At 42.5% G+C, this 17,728-nt stretch overlaps 1 protein-coding gene across 3 annotated transcripts in view; it reads right to left on the bottom strand.

Moving 5' to 3' along the window:
- Positions 1 to 653: 653 nt before the first annotated feature.
- ZEB1 (zinc finger E-box binding homeobox 1) overlaps positions 654 to 17,728 on the bottom strand; it is a 199,584-nt gene continuing 182,509 nt past the window's right edge. For all 3 annotated transcript variants that reach the window (XM_052650770.1, XM_052650771.1, XM_052650769.1), the window contains 5 exons: positions 17,502 to 17,704; positions 13,584 to 13,689; positions 3,535 to 5,339; positions 1,361 to 1,541; positions 654 to 1,237 (listed from right to left, as the gene is read on the bottom strand). In XM_052650770.1, the coding sequence (XP_052506730.1) occupies positions 654 to 1,237; positions 1,361 to 1,541; positions 3,535 to 5,339; positions 13,584 to 13,689; positions 17,502 to 17,704 (2,879 nt within the window). The remainder of the gene's footprint in view (positions 1,238 to 1,360; positions 1,542 to 3,534; positions 5,340 to 13,583; positions 13,690 to 17,501; positions 17,705 to 17,728) is intronic.

Consider the following 17,728-nt stretch of genomic DNA (forward strand, 5'->3'; position numbering starts at 1 on the left):
TCTTCTAGCGGCTGCTTTCTTAAGGCTAACAATACACTTTAAATGAGAATACGCTCTACTGTGACATCTAAATATTAGAAATGACTACCTTCTAGGTTGAATTTAGAAAAGGTAGTTAGCACGGTTTTGAACTGCATTATACTTCTCCGTGAAGGGAATTCTGTAGTGCAGAAGTTCTCACATTTTAAAAAACATAATAAAATACTGAAGCGGATTTAGCATATGTTTACCAATAAAAAATTATAAAATTTCTCCCAATTGTACAGCTTAAGAATAAACTAACGTAAGAGTGCTAATTAATACTGATAAAATGAAACAATGTCAGGTGCTCATCTAATCAATCAGCTTTCTTTAACCTGTTAAATCTCTGCTTTCTGAGTCATTAAGTTTTCTAATCTGCTTCATGTTACAAACTTGTTCCTAACTTTGAAAAATGCATGAAAAATTACTAGGTCTGAGGTTCAGGCACACCCGGATTTTTTTTTGTGTGGTTTTTTTTTTTTTTTGATTTTGTGTTTTTTTAAATTTTTACTTTACACAGTAGTGAACAGAAATCACAGTATACAGGTTACTGTGTTTCCATGAAAAGCATGTATAATATAGAACAAAACTTCATTACCAATTAGAATTTTCTGTCTTTTCTAGAAAAACTATTAGGCTTCATTTGTTTTCTCTTCAGACACCTGCTCGCTGCCCTCACTGACTTTGTGTTCTAAGCTATGGGCTTGGCTTCCAGCCCCCGCCCCCTGCCCCACACCTTCCGTTTCTGCTCTCTCCCCCTCCTCCTCCGCCTCCTCCTCCTTGTCCTCCTCGTCGTCCATCTCCTCCTCCCCGTCCTCCACCTCCTCCGCCCCTCGCGCCGCTCCACTTCCCTTCTCCTCCAGCTCCTCCAGCTCCCGCTCCTCCTCCTCCTCTTCCTCCTCCTTTTCGCTGTCCTCATCCTCCTCCCGCGTCGAGCTCTCCCTCTCGTCCGAGTCGCCCTGCCCCGCGTGCTGCTCGGGCGGGACCCCTGGGCCTGCGGCCCCCGGCTCGGGGGGCTCCCGCTCCTCGGCCTCCCTCTTGCAGTAGGAGTAGCGGTGGTTCATGTGCTGGGAGTAGGAGCCCGAGTGGGAGAAGCGCTTCCCGCACTTGTCGCACTGGTAGGGCTTCTCCCCGGAGTGCAGGCGCATGTGCTCTATCAGGTGATGCTTGTGTTTAAACGCCTTTTTGCAGATGCCACACTCGTGGGGTCTTTTACCTGAAAATAAGGGCACAGCTATGAAATGTAACGGCATGGAGCTGCTAGGCCTTGGGGCACTTCCGGTTATGGAAATAGCCATCAATTCAACTGCAAAACTGGCAGCTTCCTTAACATACATACCTGTGTGTTCGTATTTATGTCTCAACAGTGAGCTACTCTTTTGGAATATCTTATCACACAAATCACAAGCATACATTCCGTTTTCTGTCTTCCGCATTTTCTTTTTGGGGGGCGTGGAATCGGAGTCGTTCTGATCCTCTACGTTGGATACTCCTTCTGAGCTAGTGTCTTGCCTTTCATCCTAGAGGAGAAAAGGAAGTAGGAAAAGTTCATTTAAGATTACAGGGTAAACGACAGACATAAATAAAAGCAGAGCTGAAGGAACCACTTTGATTTCTGCTTTCAACAACCTGACCAAAGCAGGCTCCAAGGGAGGGTTCAGGTGAGTGGGCAGTGCAGTCACAACAGCAAAAGCAGCCCAGGGTCAGCGGGCACTGAAAGAAAGGACGCTGCAGAGAACACTTTAGCTGCCTATGGATCATTAACTTATGAGAAGTCTGCCCAACGTTTTAACTTACCAGTTTGCTAAACAGTCGTGAATTTCTAACTGCATCACTTACCTTCTGGGTTTTACTAAGTGAAAATTAAGACTTTCTTAAAAGTGGTCTTTAAGTTGTATCTTCCAGAACCTTAGAATTTTGTGAACTAAACTTCATTGTCTCCTTGTAAAGAGGGAGGTTTGTTCTATCACTTTTCTAAGAAGGAAGATGGAAAAACAATGCAGGCAGGTCTGTGTTTTTAAACAAGAATCCTTGCTTGATGGTGAATCTTCAGAGTTTTGGGTGAGGGTTAGGGAGAAAACTGGCAGCAGGGTCTCCTGTAGGTGGAAGAATTCTGCAGGGAGCCTGCAGTGGGATTGGGCTCCTAGGATCTTGTGTCTTTCCTGAAGACTTCCATCCTAAACTCACACATTTTCCACAAGTTTAGAGGTTTCCCACAATTTCTTACAGCTTTGTAAGGCAGGAGAGGACTTCCCTGGTGCTCAGTGGTAAAGAATCTGCCTGCCAATGCAGGAGATGAGGGTTCAATCCCTGATGCAGGAAGATTCTCTGGAGGAGATGTCAAACCTCTCCAGTATTTTTGCCTGGGAAATTCCATGCACAGGGGAGCCTGGTGGGCTATATAGTCCATGGGGTCGCCAAGAGTCAGATACAACTAAGCTGAGTGACTAAACAACAACAAGGGGTGCGAAGTGCTGAGAGACGTTTTTCTGTCACTTGTAAGCTGCCAGTGGTGTTAAAGGAACTCTCTTCATGTTACTGGATCTTGTTAACTGAAATTTCCCAGTTTATTCTTCAAAGGTGTGAAGAGTGTTTTATACAGTTAAAATTTAGATTTCATGAAAAATTTAGCCATGTGAAAACTTTCTCAAGGTTACCACAATTACAGGAAGCCCCATTGGTAGCAATATTTAAGGAGACAAAAGTAGCAAAACATACGTGAACAGGATATTATAATTATTTTAGTCGCATCTTCTTAGAGTAAGTATTTGGGAAAAAGATTAAATTTATCTTTAGTATTCATTTGATTCAATCAGAAATTGATGGAAAAAATGGAGACATCAAGGTCAGTGACACAGAAAAAGCCTGGACAGTGAAACACACAACAGTCATGCAGAATAGCTTTATCATAACTGTCACGTACTCGGAGAGTGTTACAGAGGAAAATACACACAGATTCACAACTGTATTCCCTCATGTGGTATTATGATTGAACACCAGTTTACAGCTTATAAAATCATCAGTAAACTCATTAGGTGAATTCTTTATATACTTTTGTTTGCTTCATTAAGTGAGAGCTAAGTTAGCCTGGTGTAAAACATCTGTGAACAAATTTTCATTTACTGATGATCATAATCAAGGCAGAAACTATGATGAATTCTGGGAACTTAACTATAAAACAGAAGTCTGATTAATGAGTATTTGAATTTTACTTTCCTCTTCCATCTCTAGTTTCAAACAGTCAATCTTATAGCTGAGACCCATCGACCCTCTTTTCTGCAAAATAATACTCAAAACTGCAGTTGAAAACTACACTCTGGATCAGTAAACAGCAAAAGCCGAGATGCCACCGCAGCTAAGACACACAGTCAGCTATTTCCTTTCAAACGTGACAGTTTAGCAAGCTGCTTGGCTCTCTCATGCCTGGTTTTTATTAGAGAAATTCACTAAAATAAATCAAACTAGCATTTGATCAATGGATTGGGGCTGGGAGTGGTTCTTTTCCTTTTTTACCTGATTTCCATTGGGCTGGATCACCTTCAAGGGTGTTTCCTGGACCGCCGGGCTGACTGCAGTTGAGTATGTGTAGGCGACCTGGGGGATCAGGATGGTCTGCTTGTTGGCAGCCAGTGCTCGCAAGCACGGAACGCTGTTCTGGTCAGCGATGGCCACGATCGTGGGTAACTGGGCAGTGACGGTAGGTATAGCAATATTTATGGGGTTGGCACTTGGTGGGATTACATTTACAACTGGTTCTGAGTCTGTAACACAACTGTCCTTTTGTGGCTCCTTTTTTGCACAAGACAAGTTCAAGGGTTCTTCCTGGACAGAATAAACACTGTTCTGGTAAACACTAGTGATAGTTGGCCTTTCCAATAACTCGCCCTGCTGCTTTGGTAGTGAAAGATCAAGAGGTTCGACCTGCGGCTCTTCCTGCGCCCCTTCTGTCGGGTACGAGTAACCCTGTGCGCTTCTGGAGGAAGAGAGGTTCAGGGGAGAAGGGGAGGAGGCGCTGCTTCCGGAACCGTTGACGGCCGAGCCTCCTGGTAAGACGGGGGAGCTAGCTCTCTTCAGAGGGCTCTGGCGGTTCCCTGTGCTGTCCTGGGTTTCATCTGCGTCTGCAGCCTGACCGTCGCTCTTGGCAGGGGTGTCGGCTTTGCCTGGTTCCGGGGAAGATGGTTCAGAAGACTGCACTGAGATCTGTCCCGCTTGCATCTTTTCAAACCACTTTTTCACTACATCCACTGGTAGGTTCACGGAATCGGCAATTTTTGAGAGCTCTTCTGCACTTGGCTGTGCGTTCAAAGCATAATATGCTTTCAGAAGAGACAAGAGGTTCTTTAAAGGTGGCTGACTGGGAGACAAACTGCCATCTCCGGACCCCGATGGAGTGGAGGCCTCGGGCTTGGCAGCTTCTGGGGTGGGGGGCTGAGGGGGCTGGGCCGGCTGCTTCAGGTCATAGTGCTTCAGCTCCGGAAGTGCATTGATGTCCCCGGGACAGTCGTCACACAGGAGGCAAGTGCTGTCATTCCCTCCCCCTTCAAAGCTTTTGTCCTTCTCAGACTTGACAGTAAGATCTTCTGGTAACTTTTCACTTTTGCAGTTGTTGGTGGGGACTGGGGTTTCTTTTTTTAAATTCTGAGGAACAACTTGAAGTTGGCTAGGTTGTTCAAGACTGTAGTTAATGATGATTTTGGTTGTTCCATCTTGATCAACCAGAGGAAGACTGATGGCTGAAATAACAGAATGGCCGCCTTGCTGGATGGATGAAGCATTGATTGTTTCTTGTTCTTTGGATGCAAGATTGGCTTGATTATTCTCCAAAACTTGCCTGATGACATTACCATCTACCGCCACTTTAAGTACATTCTGAATATCACTTAAATTGATACTGATGGGGGACACCAAACCCACCGTTGGCAGAACGACGGCCTGCACCACACCCTGAGGAGAACTGGTTGCCTGTAAGGGGCCACCACCACTGAAAACCCCGTTCTGTAGAGGGGCTGAGCAGTTGATTCCTGAAGCAACCACTATGGGTTTGAACTCGTAATCCACAGGTTCGGTTTTGATCTGGTTTACGGGAAGTTGCTCTTGCAGGGGCTTGTTCTCTGTCTTCTGCCGCATCTGTGGCCGCGTGGGGCTGCCTGGAGAGGCCGAGAGCGAGGGTGAGGGGCACTGCGAGGTCTTGAGCCCTGTTCTCGGCCGCCCGTTCACAGGCATCAGGCTGATACATTTCTTACTGCTGATGTGTGAGCTGTAGGAACCAGAATGGGAAAAACGTTTCTTGCAGTTTGGGCATTCATATGGCTTCTCTCCTAAACAACAACAAAAAGTTACATTCGTAAATTTTCACATATTCACATTTTCCCTAAAACAAGCAGTATCAATTTAAAAAGGGGGTTACCATGTGTGCTTGTGATACAATTTTATTTAGAATCATCACTTTTAAGTTGAAAACCTACATAAATGTCAAGCACCAGTAAAATGTTAGTCTGAACTATGTGCTGACCAGTAAGAGAATCTTCTCTTCAGGTGTGTATAACAGTTTTGTTCACTTTTAAAAGTTCAAATCTTTCTCAGATACCAAAAAATTATCTCTCACTCTTTCAAGTAATTTTTTTCTTATCCTGTGTCACTAAACTATGTAATTCTCTATATTTTACTCTACTTAACCATCTATAGGAGAAATTAATATTAGACGAAAGGAAGCAAAATCTCCCCTAAGACTTAATAACTGTGGACATCTGTCCTTGACTGTATGAGTCATATGAGTATCTATCCTCCCTATATTCATAGGTTTGCTTGAAAAGACCTTTTTCAGTGGGGAAGAAAAGTTTAAATACAAGTATTGTTACAAGCCTTGGCTTATTAAGCTGGGATGTACGTGTGTGCCTAGTCGCTCAGTCGTGTCTGACAATTTGTGACTCCATGGACTGTAGCCCACCAGGCTCCTCTGTACATGGGATTCTCCAGGCCAGAATACTGGAGTGGGTAGCCATGCCCTTCTCCAGGGAATCTTCCCAACCCAGGGATTGAACCCGGGTCTCCTGCATTGCAGGCGGATTCTTTACCGTCTGAGCCACCAGGGAAGCCCAATACTACTGGAGTCGTAGCCTATCCCTTCTCCAGGGGAACCTCCCCACCCAGCAATTGAGCCAGGGTCTCCTGCATTGCAGGCAGATTCTTTACCAGCTGAGCTACGAGGGATGTATGTACTTCTAGATAAATAAGGCAGTGTTCTCTGTGTGCTCAGTTGCTCAGTTGTGTCCAGCTCTTTGCAACCCCACGGACTGTAGCCTGCCCGATTCCTCTGTCCATGGGATTCTCCAGGAACGAATACTGGAGTGGATTGCCATTTCTTCCTCCAGGGGATCTTCCCAATGTGGGAAGCAAACCTGCGTCTTTTGTGCCTCCTGCACTGGCAGGTAATTCTTTACCATGGAGCCTCTTGGTATGAAAAGCATCTTGGAGTTTCAATTTCAGTGACAGTGGTTACAGTAACTTAGAACATTTAAGTATTAAAACAGAGTATACTTCTGCTGCACAAATACAACATCTTTGTGAAATGTAAGGAAAAAAAAATGAAGCTTCCTGCTTGCAGAGGCCTCAGTTACATCACTCCCCAAGACCTTACAGGGTACAAGGTGTTCTTCTGGGTCACTATGGGTACTCTGACAGAAATTTTTGAGTTGAATGGAATATTTTCATACAACCCAATGTTTTTTTTTTTTGCTTTAGTTTGAACATGTTCTAGTTCATGAATGTATAGTCTAAAAGTTACCAATGCCTGGGTTCAGGGAGATCCGGGTCTCAGTGCTGTTTACTCCCACACCTGCTGCGTGCAGGTCACAGAGCTGCTCTGTAAGCCTCTGCCAGATGAATGAGTGGCCAACTATACAATGATGAAGTGTGGTGATGCTGCTTATCTACTCAGTAGCAAAATACAGCTCTTTATCTCCCCCTTTCCTTTTAATGATGAAAAGGAAAGCAGCAAGAAAGCGTAGGACCTGCTAGTCTTGGAATTTCAATGTTGTAAAGATTAAAACAAGTGCATTATATTTTCTCAAATGTGTCTGCATAATCAAATTAGAGTTGGAAGGAATCTAATAAAGCCCTCTAGTACAGCCTCCTTCTCAATGAAGGGTTCATTTCATATCATCCTTGGCACCAGCTCATCTCTGCTTAACCTCTTTTATTAAAAGGAGGTTATTGCTGCTGGACAGATTGGAGGAAGGCAGTCTAGTCTGGCTTTGCTGAGGACCAGGATCTAAGTTCAGATTCTCGCTCTGGCACATACTATGTCTATTTTCTTAATCTGTCCAAGCCTCAGTGTTTTGGTGCATAAATAAATGTAGATATAACCAGAACAATCCAGTGAGGATGTAACAGATGATATAGCAAAACCCAGTGTGCTCTCAAGAAATGTTAGTGACTCTTTAGAAAAGCAATGAGACAGAGGGTCAGGACTAAGCCAAAGCTGGCCTTCCATGTTATGTTTGTTTCTGATGCCGCATGGAGCTGGTCTAACATTTCCCTGACAAGCCAGACTTTCGATGTGATGAAGAGCTGTCCCAAGAATCCTTCAATTTCCCTCATGCAGGTTAAATGTGTCCAGGTCTTTTACACATTCCTCATGGGATGTGTTCTTCAGAACTCTTACCCGCTTGTTAACTCACCTCTGAGTTTCTCCAGTTTTATCAATATCTTTCCAATGGGATGCCTGAAATGTGATTCAATACTCAAAGTGCATTGGATAAAAATTTCCAGTGGGTGTAAAACAAGGGATATGTCTTTGCATCTTTATTTGATGACCTTTTTAGATGAACTACATGATTGTTCCCTTGCTGACTAGGAAAATAAGCATCTGTAGTATTGATTATTTCTGTCTTTACAGAGCACAGTGGGGATGACAGTGGCTTTGGAGTCAGGAGGGCTGTGTCACAGAGCCCAGCTTTTCTGTGTCCCAGCTGAGTGACTGGGGACAAGCTAAGTTCTCTGAAACTCCATTTTCTCATCAGTAAAAAAGGAGGAAACAGGAGCATCTACCTCCCAGGGTTACTGTGAGAGCTGCATGACTTAATGCAGTTGAGGCTCCAGCAGGTGCTAGTTACCATCACTATTATGGGAATCACCCAGTTATTTTACTGCTGCTATAAAACAGACTGCAGAACAATTATGCTAAAGCCAAAGTCTATGTCTGTTAGAAAAAGCCGTGTTTCTAATTCTAACTTCATGGCTAAAGCACATCACCTCAGTTATTGACCTAGGTTAATGTTTGGAACTACTACTACGACAGGAAGTTGTGTTGTTCAAAGTTTGATACATTATGCACACTGGCCTTTTTCTAATGGCTAAGGTGGTGCTCAGTTGCACCTGATATAAAAGTTTTCTAGGCTGAAACGACTATCAGGCTGTGGAACAAACCCAGGTTACTTGCTGGGGAGGCTCCCCGCCTGGGTGCAGGGGCTCTTTCGCACCCTCTCTGTGGGCAGGTGCAGTGGCCTCCTCACAGTTCCTTTGCACAGTTCCCATGTGCAAAGTATATATGACCGTGACACATAGGGTTCCTTTCATGGACATCAGAAGAGATCCATGCAATTCTAGGGCACATAACTTGAGGGCCCTAACCTTCAATGCCTTAAAAACTCAGCTCCAAAAAAACCCCCCGAGTTTCCTGAAGGATATGAGGTTCATTCATTATTAGGTACTCTAAGCAGTGCTTTCAAAACTACCTGTGGTGAATGATCATTGTTCTTTTCATTAAAAAACATTTTCCAATCTCCTATGGACTAATGTTGTACAGACTATAATGAATTTGTCACAGCTCTGTCTTGATATAATGACTTTCTAAATGCTTACTCTTGGTTTCTGTTTATCTGGGATGACTTGGAGTAGCCCTGCTTGAAATCTCCCCTTGGAATAACCCACCAGGGAGCTGTAGACTTGGATGGTATCCACTGGGCACCCTGGGGCAGTGCTCTTTCTGAACTGCATTTTGGTGAAATATCACTGGCCTCTATGGAAGAATCTTACTTTAGAATGAAAACACTATTGAATCCTCTGCTGTATTATTTTAAGGATATTTCTGAAGATGATGTAAATTATCTTTTGGTTCTCTCTTCTTAATGATGTTCCAAGGAACAACTTTCTCTATGGACTTTGTATCAGAAGAGTTGTGCTTTTTCTCTCATCTTCTGACATCTGATCCTTTTTACCTACAAACACTCTAGATTTCCGTTACTAACTGTAGTTTTCTTACTTCCTAAAACCTAGGGTCTAATTTGTGGTCTCTTCTAGCATGTACAAAGGAATTCATAGTATTTTTTTTTTTCTTTCTCATTTTTACTTCATGCCTGTCTTGCTTTCTTTAAGAGACATAAATATGAATGGACAGCAGAGCACAGGAGTCTGTGTGCCATGACGTGGCCTGAATCTGCCTCCTCTTTCAGAGCAGCAGCATGCTGTGAGCTTACTATAAAGCTCTTGACCATGGAAACACCTAAAGGGTTTCTACAGATAGCACAAGCATTATTACTTGATTGAAGCTGATTTTTGATGAATCCTTCAGCTTCAGGATTTTGCGATTAGATATCAACTTCTTGTTTCTGGACTTAAAATATTTTAACGTTTTGTACGATCTGTGCTTCCCAACTGCATATAATCTATAGATCTGCAACCCTCCTATATGACTGCAATAGGACATTCATTTTTATATATGAAATCTTACTCTGTTTTATTACCCCAACTTCAACATTAAAAAATGAATTAGCTATAATCTCTATCAACAACTTCAAATAATTTCTGGTGAGAAAGTGAAGTTGCTTAGTTGTGTCCGACTCTTTGAGACCATGGGGTAGCCTGCCAGGATCCTCCATCCATGGAATTTTCCAGGCAAGAGTACTGGAGTGGGTTGCCTTTTCCTTCTCCAGGGGATCTTCCCAACCCAGGGATTGAACCTGGGTCTCCTGCATTGCAGGCAGATGCTTTACCATTTGAACCAGGGACGCCCTTCTGGTAAGAAGCTGCTGCTACTAAGTCGCTTCAGTCGTGTCCGACTTTGTACGGCCCCATAGACAGCAGCCCACCAGGTTCCCCCCGTCCCTGGGATTCTCCAGGCAAGAACACTGGAGTGGGTTGCCATTTCCTTCTCCAATGCATGAAAGTGAAAAGTGAAAGTGAAGTCGCTCAGTCGTGTCCGACTCTTAGTGACCCCATGGACTGCAGCCTACCAAACTGCAGCCTACCAAGCTCCTCCCATGGGATTTCCCAGACAAGAGTACTGGAGTGGGTTGCCTTTTCCTTCTCCAGGGGATCTTCCCGACCCAGGGATTGAACCTGAGTCTCCTGTGTTGCAGGCAGATGCTTTACCGTTTGAACCAGGGAAGCCCTTCTGATAAGAAGGGGGATTATTAAAAATAAATTATTGATGTAACACCTATCCTTCTCAAACTATTTAAAAAAATTGGATAGGAAGGAATACTTGTGAACTCATTCTATGAGGTCAGCATCATCCTGATATCAAACCAAAGCACACACAAAACTGCAGGCCAGTATCACTGATGAATACGGATGCAAGACTCCTTAACAAAAATATTAGCCAACCAAATTCAGTAATACATTGAAACACCCAGGTATACCATGATCAGGTGGGATTTATCAAGGAATTAAGAATGGTTAAATATCTACAAATCAAGGTGATATACCACATTAACAAATTGAAAGTAAAAACCATATGATCATGTAAACAGATTCAGAAAAAGCTTTTGATGAAATTCAATATCCATTTATGATAAAACTCTCAAAGAAATGGGTACAGAAGGAACATACCTCAACGTAATAATGACCATGTATGAAAAGCCCATAGCTAACATCATACTCAATGGTGAAAAGCTGAAAGCATTTCCTCTAAGATCAGGAACAAGACAAAGATATCTACTCTTGCCACTTTTATTCATTATTCAACAAGGTATTGGAAGTCCTAGCCACAGTAGTCAGATAAGAAAAAGGAATAAGAGAATCCAAATTGAAAAAGAAGAAGTAAAACTGTCACTGTTTACAGATACTATATACATAGACAATTCTAAGATGCCACTAAAAAACTATTAGAGCTCAGCAATGAATTTGGTAAAATTGCCAGATACAAAATTAATGTAGAAATCTGTTGAATTTGTAGACATTAATAACAAGAAAGAACAATTAAGAAAATAGGTTCAATGATTCTACATTGATTCTATATAGATTCATTCATTCTACATATTCAAAATGCCTATTGGGTAATTCCTATCAAAATGACAATGCATTTTTCACAGAACTAGAATAAATAACTCTTGAAATTTGCATGGAAACATAAAAGATGCTGAATAGCCAAAACAATCTTGAAAAAGAACAAAAGTGGAGGTGTCACACACCTCAATTTCAAACTATGCTGCAAACCTACAGTCATTTAGCATGGTGTTGGCACAAAAGCAGAGTAATAGATCTATGGAACACAACAGAAACCACAGGAATGAACTCGTAAGGGTGGTTAACCTATGGCAAGAATATACAGTGGGGAAAAAGCCCCTTCAATAACTAGTGTTGGGAAAACTGGACAGCTACACTCTCTCATACTACGCACAGAAGTAAATTTTGGATTAAAGATCTGAAACCATAAAGCTTCCAGAAAAAAAACACAGGCAGTAAGCTCTTTGACATAGATCTCAGTAATATTTTTTTTTTTGATGTCTCCTCAGGAAAGGGGAACAAAAGCAAAAATAAAGGGGACTACATCAAACTGAAAGACTTTTATAGAGACAAAAAAACTATGAACAAACTGAAAAGGCCACCTACTGAATAGAAGATATTTACAAATGATATAAATGATAAGGGGTTAATATGCAAAATGTCCAATGAACTCATACAACTCAAAATCAAAAGACACAACCCAGTTAAGAATGGGCTGAGAATCTGAACAGATATATTTACCCAAAAAATACTTATAGAAGCCAAAAGTCAAATGAAAAGATGCTCAACATCATTAATATGATATCCCCATACACCTGTCAGAATGATTATTACACACAAAAAAGTATTGGCAAGAATGTGGAGAGAAGGGAACCCTAGGTCACTGTGGGTGAGGATGTAAATTGGTGCAGCCACTATGGAAAATGGTATACAGATTTCTCAACAAATTAAAAAGAAAACTACCTTTTAATCCAGCAATTCCAGTTCTGAGTATTCATCCAAAGAAAATGAAAACACTACTTCGAAAAGATTATATATATATATTATATATATATATTATATATACAGCCCTGTATATATTATACATTTCCATACATTCACTGCAGCATTATCTACAATAGCCAAGATAAGTCAAATCATGCTGTTTATACAGCGCTGTATGTCAGTTATATCTCAGTAAAGCTAGGAGAAAAAGGACAGTAGTAGAGGAAAAATATCCATTGGATATATGTTAATATAATGTTAATATATATATGAAATTGATGAAAATTGTTCAATAGCACAGGAGCTAAGAAATAGGCTCCTGATGCAGATGCCAAAAGACAGCTTTGTTTTCCAGACACATTAATGTCTAAAAAATGTATGAATCTCAGTTTGAGCATGTTTTAAGAGGTAACATTCTTTAGCCCTCAATGAGCAATTCAGCACAACTTCTATTAATGCCGTTCCAAAATAAAACACACATATCACAAAGCCACCCAACCGTACTTTTTGTGCAGGATATTTGTAAAATCAATTAATAATTGTTAATATAATAATTTTCACAAAACAAGCATATGCAGAAATCCATAACAGGTGTCTTTCACTGAAATTATTTAGTATTAAATAACGCATCAAAATTTACCAGGAGACAGATTTCATAATGCAATGTGAATTTTCTTGGTTGCTTTTGGGTAAGTAAAGCCTCCAAAAAAAGGCAAATAGAGCTCTCTTTGGTTGTAAGTCTGTAAAATTGACATAGTATTTTTACCATGTATTAATGTTCACTTTTCATGTGAAGCTGTAGATGATGAGTTGTGCAGAACTGAGGGTGAGATGGGGGAAGCCCATTTTCCGTGAAATCTCCTCTCGTGCCACAGTTCCCACCCTGCCTTATGCTGCCCTCTCCCACAATCCCCATGGTGCACCATGCCACTTCCTATCTTGAGTTCCATCTCTTCTTCTCTTATGGAGAGAATATCTTCATCTCCTCCTTTCCTTGTGCACATGCTTTATCAAGCATTTATCCTACACGCTTTATCATTCCCTTGTTAACTGTGCAAGAGAGGCAATGAAATGAACATTCATCGAAAAGCTTAAGTGTCACAGGTTGTACATCTTGTAAAATGCTATATTCTTATTAGGAAATTCAAAGTGTGTCCTCTTAGCTTGATATACTTTAGCCAAAGAGTAAGATCCCAATAAAATACCGTTTATAAGCAGAAAATGTCTCCATATTAGTGTTTATCCCAAAACAATTGCAACGAGTTTCTAACCATATGTGTAGCTCACATGTGATATTAATTTACTATCATAATCACTAAGATAGTCAAGGTAGACAAAGAAAACATATTTACCACTGTGGATTCTTAAGTGCTCTTTTAGATGGTGTTTGTATTTGAAAGCTTTTCCACATTCAGTGCACTTGAATTTACGATTACCCCCAGACTGCGTCACATGTCTCTGTAAGAAAGAATTGGTATTTTATTTATAAAGCAAAAAAGCTTTAGACATAAAGAACATCCAGTCTGCTAAAAGTAATGTTTGGGTGGTTCTTTTGTTTCTTTAAAGGCCTCAAATAGTAGCAGTCACAAAAATCTAATACTTGGAATGTTACCAAAAAGGAAGAGGACAGTGGCAACAGAATTTCGAAATAAAGGAAAATCTCTACTTCCCAGTTTAAAGAATCAGAATCACAATCACTCTATGACGCAATATAGCATTTAGCAAAAAATATGTACTTGACCAGGAACTAGAGGTGATTTCCCTCGCCTGCACTCTAATTGACAGATAAAGAAACCACGGTCCAGAAGGTCCAGGAATCTGTCTCAAGCAAAGAAGAACAAGGTCTCCAGAACAGAAGAAAAGGCTGGGCTTTTTCAGGACTTTATCCTCTCTAGCAAGTTTGGTATTTTCAAAATCTTAATCTGATGATTTAAAAAATACTTCCCTCTTTTCAGTCAAATATGGATTACTGTAATAGCTTTCTGTCTGGTTTATCAACCCCCCACTTTTACATACTTCGAATAAATTCTGCACCGTTTATTCATCTTACAAAAGCAGTGTTTGAACTGAATTATGCAATACATTCTACTCATAAATTTCTAGAGGATTCCTGTTCACCCCTGGGCACAGATTCTGAGGCTACAGATGCCAGGTTTATAGCCCCGAGTTTCCAGGCTGCTTCAGCAGGAGTCCACATCTCATCATCCAGTGAGTCCTACCTTCTGCATGTACACCACTCTTCACCTCCCTGCTCCCACTGATACCATCCCTTACTCCTTGGCGATGTTTCCCCTTAATTGTGACTGTTACGACTCTACCCATCTGTTCAAAGGCTCCAGTTCTGCTTGCTCTGTGCTTTCCCAAACTGCTATCTCCCTTCTGTCCTTCACACAGGAAGGACCAAGAATAAGCGTGAAGTATGTGTCAGGTTCTACTTCACCCAAACCCCTGGCTTGGAAATTGAATACATGGCGCCAACTCCAAACAGCTCTCTCTAGATCTCTCCTCTCTCCATTCTAGACTCTCACAGCTTCCTCGATGTCCCCACTGAACAGTGACAGGCATCTGCTAAGAGGACTACACTGACCTCTTCATTTCTTTCCTGGAAATCAGCTCCTCCTCTCCTGTTTTTTGGGGGCTTAATCCACCTGCAGTGCAGGAGACCAGGGTTCGATCCCTGGGTGGGGAAGATCCCCTGGAGAAGGGAATGGCTACTCACTCCAGTATTCTTGCCTGGAGAATTCCATGGACAGAGGAGCCTGGTGGGCTAGTCCATGGGGTCACAAAGAGTTGGACACAACTGAGTAACACTTACTTACTCTTGTTTCTTACCTTTGTGAGTAAACCCCTCATTTATCTGATCATTCCTTAGGCCCTGAATTTGGAGGAATCCTGGTCCCTCTCTTTCCGAGACCCTTCTCCAATCCCTCAGCAAGCCAGCCTGCAGCCACCATCCTCATGATGTCACATCTGTCACACCAGTGCCTCTGGCCTGGGTTACAGCCACAGCCCTTAAGTGTGCTTCCTGCTTCCTTGTCTCTGTCCATCTACTCTCCACCCCACAGCTCATCTGGCCTTAAAAATAAGACATAAACACAAAATTCAGTATCTTTCAAATGCTTCCCTGTAATACTTTAGAGTAAAATCACAGGCCTTAGCCATGGCTCATACAAGAGGCCTCGTCATCTGGCTCCTCCCTACCCAGCCTCTTCGTCTTTCTCCCCTTCATGCGCCCTGGCTGCCTGCCTTTCCTTGGCTTCTGCCTCGAGGCCTTCACGCCCCTCTGCTCCCTCTGCACAGAAGGCCCTTCTCCCAGTCATTCTGTGACTGGCTCCCTCACTTCACCCAAGTCTAGGGTCAGATGCCCTAGTCTCTCTATTAAAAAAGAAAAAGCAGCTTCCACCACTTTCTATCCTCTTTGCTTTGTTTTCTTCATTCCACCTGTGTTTATATTTTACATCTGTTTTCTCTCACCTATAATACATGCCCACTACTGTCAGGGACTTGCTCATTTTCACTGCTGTGTCTTGAACACCTACAACAGGCCTTACACAGAATCAAAACTCAGACATCTGTTGCATGAATAAGACAACATGGAAATGTTTACCTTGATCTCCAGAGGCCAGCAAGGCAGACGCTCTGCCTCCTAACCTAAACGGTTCCCAATTATACCCCTCATGTTGCTGGCTTCCACATTCCATCACGGCTCCTTCCTGACCTTGGTCTGACCATGTATTTCACATATGAAACCGACCAGCCACCTTTACATCCCTCAGAGAAGGCCTCACACACACAGTGGCCTCCATGCTCATCAGAGAGCTTATGACTTATTTTTCTCACAGCATCTCCTGCTTTCCCTCCAGTTCTGTCCTTCGAAGCTCCTTCCTTTGACAAGGGCCCTTGGTGGAGAGGATGTGGGGGCAGCGCTTGCAGGACAGCTCTGCTTCCAAATGTCACCTGAACAGCCCCTTTCCCAGGGCCCGTTGGCACTGTGGCCATGCCCCCAGGGCCCGTCTACACTGGGGTCAGGTCCCCAGGCGCCACCCACACTGTGGTCAGGTCAGGACGCCGGGGTGCCAAGAGCATGCCTCTGTTCTGTCCCTGACAAGACTCGTTCAGGGCAGATGAGGAGATGGGGTTTGTCTTCTGTGGGTCAGTTTCCTCCTCGTGGCACTCGCTCCCACCCCAAGTGCTCCTTTGTGGACTGAAGCACTGACCTACCCAAGGAAGAGCTGGCCCTGTGCTCATGCCTGCCTGTACACTCCACACCCCATGATTTCATGAGTATTGTCACCAGGGTCCTGAGAAGACAGGCTGACCCATTCTCATCACTGTTTCTCTTATAGATTTTGGCCTGGTTTTTGGTTGAGCCATCACAGCCAAGAGGGTAACTTGCTCTCTCGGGTCAGTGACGTGGGTACACACGGAGCAGACGCTTAAACTCAGGTGCACAGGTATTCCGAGTCTTGACAGAAGAGACTGGACATGTGCCCCAAGCACAGCACACACCTTCAACATACTGTGTGCTGCTGAACACTTATTTGACTTTTAAATCTAGATTAACCAGATATTAATTTGATTATTTACAGCTGACCTTACAGAAGCAGAACTGGCAAAACGTTTCTGACTTTAATCCTTAAATTCAGAGCCAGCAACGTAACTTAAGAATAGTCTTGGTTTATACTTCTAGAAATTGAGGCAAAGTGACATAGAAACAGAATAAACCATATGAAAAATTGAGTCCTCAGATTAAAAATGATTCAGTCTAAACTTTAGATTCTTAAGAGGCAACTTCCCTTACATGAAAAAAAGCCACAGTTATACTGATAACAGTCAGCGTTTCACGAAAAATTAAACTTGATTATTGTTTGATTTTCTCCTCTACTTGGTCAGTAGTAAGTCATGTGCTTTATGAGATGGTATTTATTTTTCCTACATCGAACATTTTAGTAGATTCCATTTTGAAATCCAGTGATAAACTTGACATATTTGTTATGATATAAGCAAAATAACTGAGTTGAAAGGGACCTTGTCTGAAAAAGAAAAAATGTAGTCACTTCTAAAATAGTCTTCATAGTGTTTACATGTGCGTTTAAACTCAGAAATGACCCGATCATCCAAACGAATAATCACTGTTCTTTTTACAAGGCTGCAGACCAGACACTGTCTGGTACAGCCCCTTAATCTTTCAGTGTGTGAGAGCCCTTGCCTTCCATGGAGCAAGGAGTTCTCGGTGTGGACAGTGGGTGAATCTGAGTCATGCCACTTACCTGCTCTCGTCCTGATTTGTGGGAGGTCATGTGGCGCTCGAGCTGGGTTCTGTATGCAAACGTGTAACTGCACAGGGAGCAGCTGAAGTTGTCTTCATTCTTCTCGTGGCGATACTTAATGTGTTCTTTCAGAGAGGTAAAGCGTTTATATCCTCTGTCACAATACGGACAGGTGAGCAACTGGGAAAATGCATCTGGTGTTCCTGTAAAACAAGGTTCCTACATTT

The sequence above is a fragment of the Budorcas taxicolor genome, chromosome 13 (genome assembly GCF_023091745.1).
Source record: "Budorcas taxicolor isolate Tak-1 chromosome 13, Takin1.1, whole genome shotgun sequence".
Taxonomy (NCBI): domain Eukaryota; kingdom Metazoa; phylum Chordata; class Mammalia; order Artiodactyla; family Bovidae; genus Budorcas; species Budorcas taxicolor.